The sequence below is a fragment of the Loa loa genome (genome assembly GCF_000183805.2).
Source record: "Loa loa unplaced genomic scaffold supercont3.16, whole genome shotgun sequence".
NCBI classification, from domain to species: domain Eukaryota; kingdom Metazoa; phylum Nematoda; class Chromadorea; order Rhabditida; family Onchocercidae; genus Loa; species Loa loa.
In genome coordinates, this window is record NW_018108196.1 from 391,198 (window position 1) to 407,226 (window position 16,029).

The 16,029-nt window shown below is 33.7% G+C and overlaps 3 protein-coding genes across 4 annotated transcripts; all 3 read left to right on the forward strand.

Annotated features, from left to right (window-relative positions):
• Positions 1-1,610: 1,610 nt before the first annotated feature.
• On the forward strand, positions 1,611-4,959 carry LOAG_01990 (the record flags this gene model as incomplete). Of its 2 annotated transcripts, none has more annotated exons than XM_020445909.1 (6): positions 1,611-1,717; positions 2,002-2,158; positions 2,519-2,672; positions 2,951-3,047; positions 3,748-4,002; positions 4,218-4,959. In XM_020445909.1, coding segments are annotated over 5 exons (590 nt in total), but the record flags the coding sequence as incomplete, so codon positions are not given. The 2 variants fall into 2 exon arrangements, with proteins under 2 accessions (XP_020307092.1, XP_003137576.1); XM_003137528.2 differs by having other exon boundaries at positions 3,893-4,002.
• Positions 4,960-8,133: 3,174 nt separating this feature from the next.
• On the forward strand, positions 8,134-11,227 carry LOAG_01991 (membrane import protein). The gene is made up of 6 exons (XM_020445910.1): positions 8,134-8,201; positions 8,697-8,934; positions 9,145-9,346; positions 9,739-9,961; positions 10,189-10,342; positions 10,695-11,227. Exons 2-6 carry the CDS (start codon positions 8,707-8,709, stop codon positions 10,869-10,871), a joined length of 984 nt encoding a protein of 327 aa, XP_020303685.1. The 5' UTR covers positions 8,134-8,201; positions 8,697-8,706; the 3' UTR covers positions 10,872-11,227.
• A 1,569-nt stretch (positions 11,228-12,796) lies between these two features.
• LOAG_01992 (hypothetical protein) lies at positions 12,797-15,857 on the forward strand (the record flags this gene model as incomplete). Its single annotated transcript, XM_003137530.1, has 5 exons — positions 12,797-13,024; positions 13,380-13,581; positions 14,556-14,775; positions 15,118-15,235; positions 15,684-15,857. The coding sequence occupies 5 exons, from the start codon at positions 12,797-12,799 to the stop codon at positions 15,855-15,857; spliced, it is 942 nt and encodes a 313-aa protein (XP_003137578.1).
• Between the last annotated feature and the right edge of the window lie 172 nt (positions 15,858-16,029).

Here is a 16,029-nt window from a genome sequence, read left to right on the forward strand (position 1 = left end):
ATTGTTATTTGTTTTATTTTTTATTTTTTATTTTTTATTTTTTTTTTTTTTTTTTTTGCTTTCCTATCATTGTCTTGTGAAAATATCAATTTACTCCTAAAAAACTATGCTTCAATTGTTTCTTTCCTTCGGGTAGTGATTTTCATTTTTGATAATTTTTTTGCTTATTTCGAGCAAGTTTAATTTGACACGAAGCATTTGTTTCTAGTCGATAGTTGCAACAAAATTTTAACCTTCTGGAATTTTTGTTATTAAAATCTGTTTTTGTGTTAAGACTTCATGCCAAACTTACACTGATAAAAAAGATGTACGACCCGTTGGCCTTTTATTTATGGAAGTAGTGAATTGTCCTGGCTATGTGTACTGTGTCAGACAGCACTGTTAAAAGTATAATACGTTTTTTTTTTCCGTTTTTTGTTCATTGATAAATGATTTCTCCCTCTGACGTATTTTCTTACGAACATTTCTGTGGATGTGGATTTTAATTTCTTTATCTCTTCATGAGGCTTCCAATAAACTGCATAGGCAGATGAACAAAAGGTTTCTCTTTTGATCATTTATTCGCCAGTATTAATATATGTGCTTCAGCAGAGAGAGGAAATATTGTTTGGTTCTGAATATACTTAAATTGTTATTGTGAGGCCTTGCTTTTTTCAGTTCTGGGAGGAAAATTTTTAAATCATAGTTTCTTCACGTGAATGAATAAAGTATCTTGTTTGTCGCTGTAATAAATTATCATTATTCCTGTTGATGTCTTTATTTTTGTTTCACATTGAGTCTTTTTCAGAATTGTATTCTGAACCTACCATTCATTTCAATAAAGAATTGGTTTGTGCTGTCCTTTGTTTTTGCGTTGTTTTGATTGTTTCAAAAGTTTACCGGGTGGGATTTCGTTTCTGTTCCATAGTATTTCGTTAAACTGAGGCACTTCAACGTAGAAGCATCGCGTACGTGATTCAGTCATGTAGTTCATTTCTCGAGTAGTTCATCTTCAATCATTGGCACTTTATTGTAACTTTGGCCAAACAAATTTTATGATATATTTGTGAAGCTTAGTGTGATAGAATGCAATTCTTCGAATTGAATTGTTTTTTTACCGTGCACTACTTGGAACTGAGAAATTACTGATGTTATACGAATCGTTTTTACGGAATTCTTCAAAAAAATTTTGTAAGAAACGTTCTGAGCATTTATTGCATAATTTGTACTGGTCAAAGTTATTCCGTTTTTGAGCAAACGTCTCTACGCAGTAGTGAATAGTTTACGGTGAATTGATGGTTATGTAATTGATGGCCTCCTGTTAAATACTTTGGAAGATTATCTGACATTACAAAAAGTTGAAATAAGGTTTTGTCTAATGTTGAATATTCCTTTCCAAGATGTAATTTCATGTTTCCCATCTTTTTTATCTTTTTTTTAATCTCATTTTATCATTGGCATAATTCGACAGGAGCTCCGTATTAAATTCAATTTACTTTATTTTTCAATTCGAACAAAAAATTGAGATCAAATATCGGATTTAAATTACTCCAGGGATTAATCAAATAATATGTAGTAATGCATGGATAGGGGTTCGTCTTTTTTTTGTTCGTTGTTTATTGATCTTCTGTAGATGTTTGAGGAAGATGTAAGCGAAGAAGATTTCGAAAGAGAGCAGTCGGAACGTCGAGAATATGTCAAAAATATTGGTATTGAATACAGATTTGGATGCTATGAGGTCCTACTTGCATCCAGTTCATAGTTTAAAATGATCTAAACTTAAATTAGCAAGTTGGCAAGTTAAATAATTACATAATATATTGTTAGTGAACGAAATTATTTTGAAGAGTCTCGTCCTGAATTTTCGAAATCTACAGGTTTCCAGTTATAATTTATAGCAATCTTGATCTTCCAAGGGCAATGGAAATTAGTTTCTTCCAGTTTCCAGTTTCTTCGAAGTGTACGAGTTAGTTTTGAACTGTTTGCGCCACACACCTTTCATCATTTCTCATGTATTTTTAGGAAAAACGGCCCGAAATGTGCCAGATGTTGGGGGAATACATGGAAGCGATCGAGCTAAATTTCAAAGCGGCATATAACATATTTAAGACGAATTGTGAGGAAAAGGGATTTCCAAGAAGTTGTTTTAAATATGCTATGTATCTTCTGGCTGGAAGAGGTTGACATTCATTAGAGTAAACTCCAATACATCGTCAAAGAAAAAATAAATTAGAATACGATCATCCGTAGTAGATAGAGGATAAAAAATGAGGTATTCTGTCAATTTGTGGTAAAGTCAGAATAAGCTGTAAGATTGTTGCTTAAGATTTTGTCGGTAAGACTGTTGTGCCATCATCATTTAAATTGCTGGTACCGTATTGGTGAATATCTCTCAAGTGTCCTAGAATTCTTCAATTTTTAATCTGCAAAATATAAATTGAAATTTCGTATTACATTCCTTCACTCGCTGTTTATGTTTATTACTAGCAAATCAAATATTTCAATAATGTCCAAGTTGTACGTATTCATCTTGCTTCAGGATGTGAACGCAACCGAAAAAAGATGATCGAACCGCTAGAGAAGTCATGTGAAGCTAATATGCCAGAAGGATGTCGTTTTTTATCACTAGTTCATTGGAATGGTGAGGAAGATAGAAAGCCCAATCCTGAGTTAGCTGAGAAATATATGAAAAAGTAACCTTCCAACCGATTTATCTCTTTGAAGTCAATATCCATTTAGAAGTATGAGCTTTGCGAAAACTTTCATAGAACTCTACTTTAACTGCTGTTGATAATTTGGAAAGGAACACATATGTGCCAATAAGACATAATAGCATAATGTTATCCTTATTTTCTTGTTGGTAAAACATATCTTGTAAAACATGCTTATTGTAACATCACAGAACAATTTTAGTTTTACCCTATTGTTTTTATTCATTATTGTGTTCTATAACGACTCGAAAATATTTTAGAGCATGTGAGCTGGAAGATGCGGAAGCGTGTTGGTTGTTAAGCACTTGGTATATTGGACGTAATGCTGAATTTGTTACACTGGGTGTAAGAAAGGCTGTAAGTTATATGCTTTAACATTGTCATTCAACACAAATGCTGTATTAATGTTAGCTTTTGTATTCTCTGCAAAAAAGTTTAATATAAGAAAGGGAATTCGGTCGATTGTAAGTTAACTCTAGATGTAGTGTCTGTTTGTTTTTGTTTTCGTTCTTGTTTTTCTTTTTTTTTCGGTGATTTTAGAATTGACATTTTTGCTTGACTTATGTGACGATATTCAGTTATTAGGTTTTCTTAACTTTTTATAGTGTGAGTAGAGTACATCAAATTAGGACTTGAATTAATAAAGACAGTCTAAGGTCTTAGCAAAGAGTAATAATTTATAAGGAGAATAAAGAACAAAGAGCCTAGTTAAGAAATGAGGACGGGAATTAGAGAAGACATAACTGGTTTAATGGATATAGATTTTCGACTTTATGTCACTTGCTTCGTGATATTGCAACCAATATTTTTCATGGGGACTTTATGTGGCAAATTTATCATGAATATAATTATTGAAAATATTTGGTACTGAATGCTGATATTTTATTTTTGATAATCAACCTATATTGATTAATTTTATTTCAAAATATATAGTTTCATTGAATTTCATCCTGTTGAGGAATGTTAGGCTTCGAAAGATGTTGATATGTTTTGGATAAAATGAGTGAACTTACTGTTATTACTGACCTGTTGTTAGTTGTTGTAAAATTTATTCTAGTATCAGTGGAACATGGAGTCGACAAAATGTAAATTGTTTCTCGAAATTTTGATTACTTCACTTTATAAGCGCTGATTACTTCATTATTTCACTGATTACTTCACCTTATAAGCGCTGAATTTTTCAACTTAACCTGCCTTCCTAGAAGCATAGTCCACACCTGGGAGAACTTCCGCGAAATATCGATTTAGCGATCAAATACGGTATCCGTGCTTGTGACTTTGGTTGCTTTCAATCCTGTGGAAATGTTTCCAGGTTAGTTTTGATGACTTTTACCATTGGCTTTTCAGTAATAAATTCATTGGTTCCAATATCTTCTTTGACCGTTATGGTCCTAGTCAGTTAATTATTGTATTAAGACTTGAATTAATTTTAATTTTGATCCTCAATACTTGGCGATTTCCCGAACTCTCAGAATTATGCTTCTCAAATTATTTCCAAAATTATTAAACCGGTTTCTTTCGCTGCAGGTTATATAGCCTAGGTGATGGAGTTGAGCATGACCCAGTGAAAGCGAAGTTATACTTAAACAAAGCAAAAGAAGCTTACAAACGTGCTCTATCAGGTGATAAGGTGGATTTCACTGGTTAACTTCAGTTATTTCACTGATCTTAATCTCTAGTAGTTTGATTAATTCTTATTTGTCATTGTTTCATTTGCATAGGTCCACTTCACTTCTGAGCAAGATGTTCAATTATTATGTCCCTTTATTATGTAATATGTACTAAATGAATGCATCTTTCTCATGAATCAGATATCAATAATTGTCGATTGTTTTATGGTTTTTAGTATTTCCCAAAGATCTGTATGTTACATTCATTATGGAGATTTCTGCTGCATATAAAACAATCCCCAATCAAAATACTGTCTTTATATGTAGCGAAGATCCGATAAATACCATTGCGTTAAGTTTTTAAAGTCAGTCATACTTATATTTATCTTGATGTATGTTACAAATATGGTTATTGTTAATCACTAGTAAAAATATAACATTGTTTTTCATGAAGAGCAGTGGAACAAAAAGTTCTAATCACTTTGCCAGTCGGCGAACTGAAAAGAACGTGGCTTCGTTAGCGGAACTTTGTACTTGATCATAATATTAGTGGTACTGTTTAAGAATTGTATCTTAATGTTTGATAGGATGTCGAATATGATGTTTCTTTTGATTCAAGTCTGTCGTACTCATTTTGATGGAATGAAATTCAAATCCAGGTTATGAACTTGTATTCCAGTTTTTTCTTGCTGACCGTGTCAGATAGAGATTTGGAAAATGTTAACTTTAACTTGATGCCCTGAAATTTAATTGGAAAAACCATTATTTCGGAGAGTTAGTTTTTGTTTGTATTAATCATTAGAGTAAGAGATTGGTCTTGGTTATAAGTTGGTGCGCTATTCAGAGCCTTGCAGTTTACAATCATAAATAAATAATTAGTATAATATCCTACGAATAGGATCTTTCACATCTCTCAAACCGCTGACAGTTTACAGGTCTATTAATGGCGAATCAATTTCACTTTTATCGTAGAGAGTATGCGAGGATTTCGAGCCTCAAAACTATGATTAATAATTTAAAACTAGTTGAACTAATACCTTGAAAAATCAAACTTGAAGATTTTATAAGGATTTATAATCATTTGAGAACATTGTAGTTTTCGGTACAGATTAGTCCGTACTCTACTGTTGAAACATTGAATTCAATTTTTTTTTTTGCTTTTTTTTTGGAAACCGTGAGTACACTGCAGAATGAGAATAACTAAGAGGGTTGAGGTATAATCATGAAGATCGACAGTTGAGACGGATGAGTATAAGGAATCTGCCGAAAAGCATCGATAAAAAAAGATCCCATTTTTGATTAGTAATCTTGGCTCATCTCGGCAAACAAACGAAATAAGCCAAGCTACTAATAATTTATTGTGAAAACTGACAGCAGATAAAGTAATATTTTTTAAAGAGCATTTTCGTCACAGTGAAAAACAGTTCATAACGCGAACCTTAAAGTACTACCTGAAGAAAATAAAATAATATGCAGATAGATCATAGACCATAATGTTAGATTTGGATAAAAGCAAATGTGTAGAGCTCGTACAAAAATGTCTTAAGGAAATTGTTCTGTAGGTAAGGAGTATTTCAGGGTTAAGACACACATAATGCGCTTCGTACAGTTAATTTTTACTATTGTAAAACCTGTTTGCGTAATTTTGCTATAATAGAAAAACAAGTCATGGAGGTAGAAAAAATTGGAGAATTAAGTATTTTTTTGGTGAGGATTATATTTCACTAAAAAAAAGTAATTCGTGAGCAACAAAAATGCATCCATAGGATACAGCAGAAGATCTTAGAATAATGTTCAGATATGAAAACAATCTGGAATAAGTGACGATGAGCGAAAGTCATGTGACATTCCCGTGGCATAAAAGAAAAGTGCTATCATCGCTAATTATGACAATTGTGCTGATGTTTCTTCACCGTAAAGAGGAACTGCAAACTGTATAGATCTGTTCATTTGGTGTCAGTGAAAAAAACTCATCAAAAGTAAGATAGCATTGAGTTAATGAAGTTAGCGATTTTTTCTTATTTCATTTTTATTAGATTGAATTAATGAAATTTAGTATTTCAGTAAAGCGTTCATTTGGTTTGTACCAATAGGATAAGTCTTTCACAGGAAAGGTAAGGAATTTTTCTGGGGAAAATTGAAAATAATTACTTTGATCTTTCGATTCAAATTCTTTTCTTATTGTTCACAGTGCAAACTTCAATAAACTTATTCAATAAACTTAACTTTCTTTCTCAAAAAAGCAGTTAATTAGTCCATACTAATTTTTGAATGATTTTTTTGGTCTGCTGGGAAAGTTCAGAAACAATTAAATCTTAACAACTGACAACACAACATCGTATATTTTGGGTTTAATAAAGCGTTCCATGTGGGGAAGTGAATGAGTTGGTTTCCAAGTTGATGAAAAAAAACTGTAAAAGTTAGAATAAGTGACGATCGATAACATGACTCGGTCATGAAGATTGAACGGGAATAAAATTTTTCGAAACAGAGAATGGTATATTAAGGATATAAGCACTGATTTTTGATTTTATTAGAATAAGTGAATGCCAAATGTCTTTTGGAAAGATAGTTGGAAATGTCCGCTGTTCACTATTGCCCATGAAAAATGGTGGCAGCTGGAAATCTCGGATGATATGAAATTTCCGTCTAGAACTATTCCATTCAGTATCTTTTCTCGGGAATCTCAGGGCAAGACGAAGACAATTTCCGCTGTTTTGAACAATTCTCGAACCAACGATAGTAAGCTGAGTTAATGATCTGAATAATGATATTGGAAGATAACGTTCCGCCACTAAGTAAAGATAGCATTTCTTTCACGCATTGCTCCACTTTACTTAGTACCATGTTAAAGATGGCCTGAAAGGGATTGCAAGAGGAGAATGGCCAAATATATTATCGGCTACAATCCAGAAAGGACCAAATATAAGATTTCTATAACACAACGTACGTCAGCATAAGTTACGGAATAATGACAATACAGGTCTCAAAAACTTCTTAGAAGGAAGTTGGTAATGGAAGTTATTACTAATATTTGCTGAAATATCACCAATCACGCAAGAACTTTATCCATTTCTCGCGAATAAATGTTTTCTCCCTCTCTAAAAAGTGAAAAATCACACTAATAATTTAATATACAGCAATTTAATAATAATATATAATAATAATTTAATAATAGTATATATATTATAATAATAATATAGTATATTACATAATAATAGTATAATATATTACATAATAGTAATATAATATATTATGTAACAATAATATAATATAATAATTTAACAAATAATTTAATTTCACTCTTGAAATTTATTTTTGATTTTTCAATCGCTTTTAGACTTTTCCCTTGAATCTTTCTTCCAATTTCTTACATTTCTGTTATTATATCCCTTAACTAAACGGGTAAATTATCAGCGAAAGACTTCACATTTGCAGATGGGGTAACAGTTTGCATATCGCCCGCAGTATTGTAGACAACAAACCAACCTAAAAGGTTCCGAGAAAATTTGCCACCGTGTATTTGTTGGGGAATCTATCGTGAGTTTTCGCTCGCAGTGAAGGGATCCTGTAATTCGATTGATCTAAGAAGGTTGGGAAAGATTCCACAGAGATCCACGAAAAGCAATAGCAGATCCTTTGTGAGAAAAAAATCCTTAGCTCAACACGGTTTACTTTCCACTTCTTTTCTAGGTTTTTCTAGAATATAAATTCCCTCACCATCAGATTTTCTTTCGGCTGAAAGAGCTAAGGGAAACTATGCGGTAGAAGTAGGTTTTTCGGAAAATTGTTGAGAAGTGAGATATTCGCGTTTCCTACTATTCTTTTCGTATATTTGCAGATTCTGACATCTGCTGAAGTTTCCGAAACTCGTTCAAACATATCACCACCTGTTGGGGAGGTATGTTTGTTCTCCTCAAAAATTTAAAATGATATTTTTTCGATTAGAAAAGGAAGGAAAAATTAGAGGATGGAAATTATTGTTACATTAACTGCTATAAAGGTTGACTTCAGGTCAATCGGATCAATTGTTGTCATTGTACTTACCCTCATCATCTTTTATATATACCTGATTCATTTTAAAAATTTCAAGAACTTTGTTGCAATATTTCGTATCTTGTTAGTGTAAGTAATACAATAACAAGCAGTATTTATAAGAAGACAGTTGTAAGCGCTTATCAAGAAATATTGAGGTTTGGATCTTTGTCAGTTTACGGATAGCTTGTCTCTAAGCTGTGGTGAATCCTTCTAGTACAGTGATTGTGATGATTCATCGAAGTTACTTTTAGACATTTTGCACCTCGTAAGATAATAGGATTGATAGTGCTTTGTTTTGCGATGTACATTGCTTGGTAATAGCAGAGTTTGTCGCTGTTTAAATCAATCAAAATTGAAGGAGCAACTATATGTCGACATTAAAGTCATCAAATGCTCCTGCGGATAACATACAGGCAGGTGGTCTTGTTGACAGTCCGGAGAAAAGTACTACCTCAGCTCGCGTACACCCTCCGGTCACAACCAATAGTAACCCTGGATCGTTGGAGGAAATACATCGGAAATGTCGCGAAATATTCCCAATGTGCTTCGATGGAGCAAGGATGATGCTCACGAAAGCAATGTCTTCACATTTTCAGGTTGTTCTTTGCCTAGTTGAAATCTTTTGCGAAGGAAGCTCTTAGGTAGGTAGTCAGGAATATTGTTGTTGACGGCATTATTAAGTCATCCTGCAGTTGAGAGGATCCTTATTTTGTAGTGCTCCACTTTATCGTAGATTTCAGCTTTGCATATCAGGAAGGAACCATAATTATAATACTTAAATATAATGGTTAAAAAGTAATATATAGGTGACCCATACGTTAAGTATATCGCCGCAAAATACGGGATATCGTTTTGGTGCTACCTATGTTGGAACTAAGGCAACGCAACAAGAAGGCGAAAGTTTTCCTGTGTTTTTGGCTGACACTGATATTTCTGGTAACACTTCTGCAACATTTTTGCATCAGTTTGGCGATCGATGGCGGGTTAAAATGCAAGCCCAAACTCAAGGTAGGTGGCCTTTGAAATCGGATTTCTTTTTTGATTTGTACTGTACCATGTATGCCCTGCTATCTTCGTATACGTTTATTATCGTATCTTGTCAGCACTTGGTTGACAATAGTTTCCTATTCATATTTTCCTACTGGAGAAAGGAAATGAACATATCTCATGGTAATTGTTACCGTCGCTGTGGTTTTATTTTTAATTTCAAAAATATCACCAAAAGTTGGAGGATTGCTAAAAGTATGAACTATATTTACTTTCCTTATTTCTTCATGCATTGTCTATTCTGCACGAAATTTTGATTTTCTTGTTCGTTGGCATTACTTTTACGGTCATTCTGAACATATTTCAAGAAATTAAACTATATAATTTTGTATTCTGGTCTTAAATTTTTGCAGGGAATAAGTTGGCGACAACGCAAGGAGGAATTGAATATCGTGGTCGTCTTACAACATTGGGGTTAACATGTGCCAATATAGACATCATCAATGATTCTGGAGTTATTGTTGCACAGTACCTACGACGCATAACTAAAAAGCTTGATCTAGGTGTCGAATTCATCCATCAATATGGAATTCCTATTCCTGGAAGGCAACTTTCAGTTGTAAACTATCAGGCAAGGTTGGATTGCTTATTTATTTATTTATTTATTTATTTACTTCATATTTTTCTTCGTTGCTCAGGGCCTACATACGTGTGATTTATATATCCCTATAGAACTGTATGGTATTTATTTGATGTCTGAATTGGTTTTGCTGAATAAGTCTGCTATTCGTTAGACTTCTAGCGAGGATCCCTGAGACTGGAGTTTCCTTTTGATTTTTTTTTTAGCATTTTGTAAGTTGCAGATATACGGGTAAAAATTTTATTGCAAGTGGAATGTTCAGCTTTGACGCCCTTCATTTATGTTACTATCATAAACAGCGTGAAAATATTTCATTTGGTGTCGAATTCGAAAGTTCGACGCGATCTGGAGAGGCAGTTACTACTATTGGTTATCAGGTGAATATGCAAGGAATAATTCATAAAAATTTTTACGAATGGAGACATTGACAAATAGTGGTCCTCATGTAGTCACATACATGTTCTGGGATATATATATATATATATATGAAAGTCCTTTAGAGTAATCGCATTCTGTGAATTAGCATCTAAAACTTCGTTGCAATTTCGGAAAGATCAGACATGTGTTTCTTAGTTTTCCTTTTGCCTTCTCAATACTGCATACTTATACCGTGTAAGTCAACAGCGCTGTCATTAAAAGGCAATGATATGTGGCAGGGATTGTGTTTTATCTAATGGAGCAAAGCTTTTATCTAATGTTGCTATGAACTATCTGCTGAATCTGTTTCAGGCTGAGATCCCGGATGAAGGTGTTATAATGCGAGCCTCATTGAATACTGATTGGTCAGTTGGGGCAGTATTTGAGAAGAAGCTTTCTAGAAATCTGCCATTCACATTGGCTATATCCGGAATGCTCAACCATGTGAAGGGGCAGGGGAAGTTTGGCATTGGCCTTATAATCGGTTAATTAGTAAGCAGCTGATTGCTTTAAATCTCAAGTGGTAGTCGGTGTACCTGAAATTGTTGTGTCATTTGGAATTTTGCAATAGATTTCGCCATTTCGGCCCATCTATTTAATTAGCACCGTCCAAAGGGCAACAATATGTTTATCTTCATAACTAGATGAAACTTTTTAGTTTGTTCATTTCATATGCTATATTTGACAGCAGTAATGGTTTCGGCTTAACCAATCCATTAATTGCAGTCAAGTTGCCTTTTTAGATGTGTTTCTATAGCTTCTTGAAGATTTTTGGAAACTTCCGGTACAATTTTATTTTCCCAGGATTTTGCTATCCTTAATTCTAATGTGGATCAATTTTTTGCTGCTATTTGTTAGATTTGATCGAAACGAATCGATTTGATCCAATAAATTTTTGATATGGTAAGAAAGGATAGTTTTTACGATGGTTTCAAATATATTTTTGTTTTTGTAATCTTCATCCGTTGGTTTCTGCGTCACTTTTGAAAGCATATTCATTTTAGATTATTTGCAGAAAATTTTGTTTGACTAACTGCTGCAATTTACTGACCTTTTTTGCGCACGCTAAAAGCGTTTTAATTTGTTGACTCTTTTCTAATCTTTGTTTCGCGCTTGATGGATGCATTCCTGCTTGGGCTTTATACTATATTTGAAATGATGTCCCTCTTTATACTTAGTCAAATCTATCAATCCTTTGTTCAAGGACTTTGTGTTAAATCTTTTATAACATATTTCTAGTTATATATGTTGTTATTTGGTTTGCTGATGTAGTAGTTGTTTTTTTCTCTGCATTCATTTATTTTAGTTCTGGTCTTTGTTCATTACCGTAAAGAAAGAGCTTTTCTAAATGATGCAACTTGTGTTCTTTGCTTAATCGTTTCAGAATTTGAAGGATTTTTCAGATATTCGGTTTTTCCCATAAACTTAGATTTTTTTCATATTTTGTCAAAAACACGTGAATTTATAAGGGATAGGGTTACATTCATTTGTTTCGGTTGTTATTCAAGAAATGAAATCTGTAGTTGATGGATTGAGTTCTTAATTCGTTGGGTGCACTTTTTGATGCATTTTGGAATTGGAGTGCCTTTTTTTCCCATTGTAAAAGTTCCAATTACACATTGCTATCGCTCATTCGCACTACAAATTTTGATCTTTCTAGAAAGGTGAAGAGGGGCAAAGTTCCCTTGCATTTTTTGTTCATTCCGTATTAATCGCAACTTAGGATGAGTATTTGTTTAGGATGAGTATTTCGGGATTGGGATTGAAGGTCGGAAGAGTCGGCAATCTATGAATTACTCGAGAACTGCGGTTTGCGCAGCTGGTTTTGGCCGCTTATTATTTCAAAATTTTATTGAGGGATTTCTGGCGCATACGTTTTGTTCTGGGGAAGTATCAGTTTAGGATTTGTCTGGCTTGTGGGATTTTATTCATTGTCTACTGCACCGTAAATGTCGGTTTATAAAAGTTACAACCATCCGTGGTTACTGGATTTACTCCACTGTCTAATGATGTGTAGGCGCTTAAAGCATGCTTACAACCTTCTGGTGGAAAAAATAACGCGGACGATATATTCACATATAAGGAAAAGTTATAGCGCTCGGCTCTTGTGAGCATTTTTGGTAGTAATTTGATTTTCTTGAAGTATCCGGACACTGTGATGTAAAAGGTGCAACATTTTTAGTGGAGGTGTTATGACTGGGTTGTCTGGTTTGTTTTTTAGCTTGATAAGTTCTTGAAGAGTAGGTTAGAAGGTTAGGTTACAAGTCATGGGCTTTTATTAGTTTCATTCAATTCACAGACGATTATCCTGCTTTCCTTCTACTAAGGATAATTATGAACAGTTGTTTGAAACACTTGTGATCAAGTTTTTGAGTAATATCACAAATCAATGGATCAATATGTTAAGCATAATGATGAAGTTAGTCATTCCGGAAGACAAACTGCAGTCGCCATATGGATTATCACGAATATATCGAAAATATATGCCTGATATATCGCGAGAAATCTATGTGATGGAAGCGTTACCGTTGAATCCCGGGACGTTAAGTAACTTTCATAAGGATTGTTTAGCTTGTATTGGGAATAGCTTTACAGGGATACAGTTTGCAGTCAACAAGTTTATTCCATCAACCAGTGTAAAGGTAATACAATTCTCCTCATTTCTTCCCAAAATCTGTATCGAATGACTTAAACTTTATTCTAATTGAATGTTGAATAACCGATGACCACTTACACTAATCAGGAAAAAATTGGGTCAGCAATTCTCATTTGTCTTATTATAAGTTAAATGCTTAGATGTTGGTAAGGGTAGAAGTTGAATGCTTGTCCCAGATCGAATTGATGTTGCTCAAAGGTTCTTGTCGAAGTCTCCCTCCTCAAAACTCTTGCAAGATCAAAACGCGGTCTACTCTGATTTCCATGCTTTACAATTCTTACAAAAAAAAATTGCTGTAATTTCATCAATCTTTTTTTTACTTTGTGGTGAAATTTTTGCAGTTGAACAATAAAATAAAAATAGGAACAGCACAAGTAGATGGTGAACTAGTCACAAAGTATATTACGACAAGACAAACACGATTCGGTGAGCACAGCCTTCTTGTAGAGGCGGTCACCAATTTTATTGTTCCATGGCCCTCGATAAGTATTTCACAAGCTGTGGACGATTTCTTATATATGTCGATAGCATACTCTGCTCGAGGTTGGTTGTTTACATGAAAGATGTATGCTTTAAAATGTTCTATATGGAACGGCACTATGGCGAAAAAGTCACTGGACGATCGACGTGTTATCGAGAAGCACACCACTCCATTTTTTTTTTAAAAATATAAGTACCCCATTCCAAGTAATATTTTTCCAAAATTTGATCATCTCAAACTTATCTCTTACTGGTCGGTTGATAACATAAGTGTAAAAATTTGATGTACAAGAAAAATGAGTCTAACGTTAATGTTTTATCTATTTATCAGTTCTAAGGAAACTATTTATCAGTTCTAAGGAAATGATAAATAGCGATAAAGAGCGGGCGAAATTTTTGAACATGACAAATACAAAACAAAATGCCTGCTTTGTTTGTGATTTAAATTGAATCTAATTGAATGTATTTGGAGCTAAACTGAATGAACGAAAGTAAACACATTTAAAATAAGTTTAAAATGAATTAGTTTGAGTCCCCTGAAAAGCATACGTCATGAAATACTCGAAGTGTTTTCCAAACCTTCTTCTGTTCTCTACTAACCATGGGGTAATGTGGCCCATACATAACAAAGCATTTCTGGCAATTCCAATTTCGATTTCCCAACAAGAGACTGAATCGAAGATAATGCTATGATATCTCGACTTGGTTAATTACAAAAAATGTATTATGGAAGGTAATTTCAAGGACTTTCGTTTAAAAATTGATCAATGACTTATATATTTCTATTAGGCATTGCTTACTCGGAAAGTAATAAAATCTCCCGAGATTAATCTGAATTATTGAAATTCTGATAAACAGTCAATAGGGAGAGAAAATGAGATTTCGAAAAAGATAGCGTCTTTTGCACTTTATAAGAGTAGATAGACATTTCTGCAACAGATGTAAATTGCATTTCGAAATATAAAGCTTGAGCAGGAACTGGATCTTATAGGATGTATTCCAGATCAAGTTCGGAGAATCATCATGCACATATTCAGATAATGAGCCAAAAACTGATGCAGAGCTCGAGTACTATGGTCGTATAGGAACTATGGCCTTCAAATGTACCGGTTGGTCATCCGGTTCGGATTTAGTTTGTTCGACCAGTTATTTGAGAAGTATTACGCAAAAGCTAGCGCTTGGTTCACAATTAACGCTTCGTCATTTTGCGCTACCGCAACCCAATCAAAAATCGTCTGATATCACCTACTATGCACGGTTTGTTTTGCAATTTGCATTTTTGTTGGCCAGGGTGTCAATTCAAGCCGAACTGTAGAAAATAATAATGAACAGATTTCTGCGACTGGTTTACCTTCCCTTCCCTACAACTCACTTGAAAGACTTTCAGGTATTTGATTTCTAATGCTAAGAATTTCTTTTAAGTTAAAACCTCGTAGCATAAAGTGTTATAATGTACATTCCCGTAACGAACCCTGAACTATTAGAGCATTTTGTAATGAAATTTTATGAATTTTTGTTCTCTGTAGGATTATTCGATCCTTCATTTAGCAGAAATTTCCCGTTTCAGTGAATTATTACGCCTGAAATGCATTCTTTCAGATACAGAGGTTCGGCATACACAGCATGTCTTGATTTCTGTAAAAGTAGTGGATATCATTTCTCGTATTTCCGGAATATTAACAAATACTCAGCATGCGCAATCGACATAGTAGGTTCGGTAAATTTCAAGCAAGTAAAAGGCACCGTAGCCCTAAAAGTGAGACTTTGGAACATTTCAAAATTATTTAGACTTAAATTACATTCGTATTCAGATTCCTGTAGTTTTCAGATAATCACAAATTTGTTCACATCACGAATGTGCTTTTGTTATAAAACAAATTATGTTTATTATGTGGGAACAATCTTATGGCGATTGAGAATTGAGTCTTAGTTTATAAATAAGTTTGGTAAACTTTAATGCACGCTGAATTCTTCATTTTAAGAATGAAAGAGCACTCCAGTAAAAGGTGCTTTAGAGAAGCTCTTAATAAACTTTGAAAGTAGATTGAAGCCTTGTCATCAAAAACCTTTTGAAAAGTTTAAACCTCTACTCCAATTTGAGCTCGAAAGTTGAAAGCCATAAATGAAGATGTGATTCATTCACATGCAGCAATCATAAATTTTAGACGAAAGTGCCGAAATATGGACTGGTCACTACTGCACATTTGACGAGCGATGGAGCAATTACCGGTGTTTTCAAGAAACGATTCTCTGGAGATTTTCCCATCTCAATAATGATATCTGGATTTTACAATTTCTTTGCTGGTGAATGCGGTTTTGGGATTGGTCTGATATTTTAATAGTTTCTGTTGTCCATTTACTTCTATATTCATTATTATGATTTCCCATTAGCGGTCATTACTCTTTCCTTGCTTTCATTTATCGTAACAATCAAAATATTTGTGTCTTACAAACGTTTTTCAAAAATCGGAAATCAATCGATGTGATCGTTTTATGCACAATGAAAGTTTC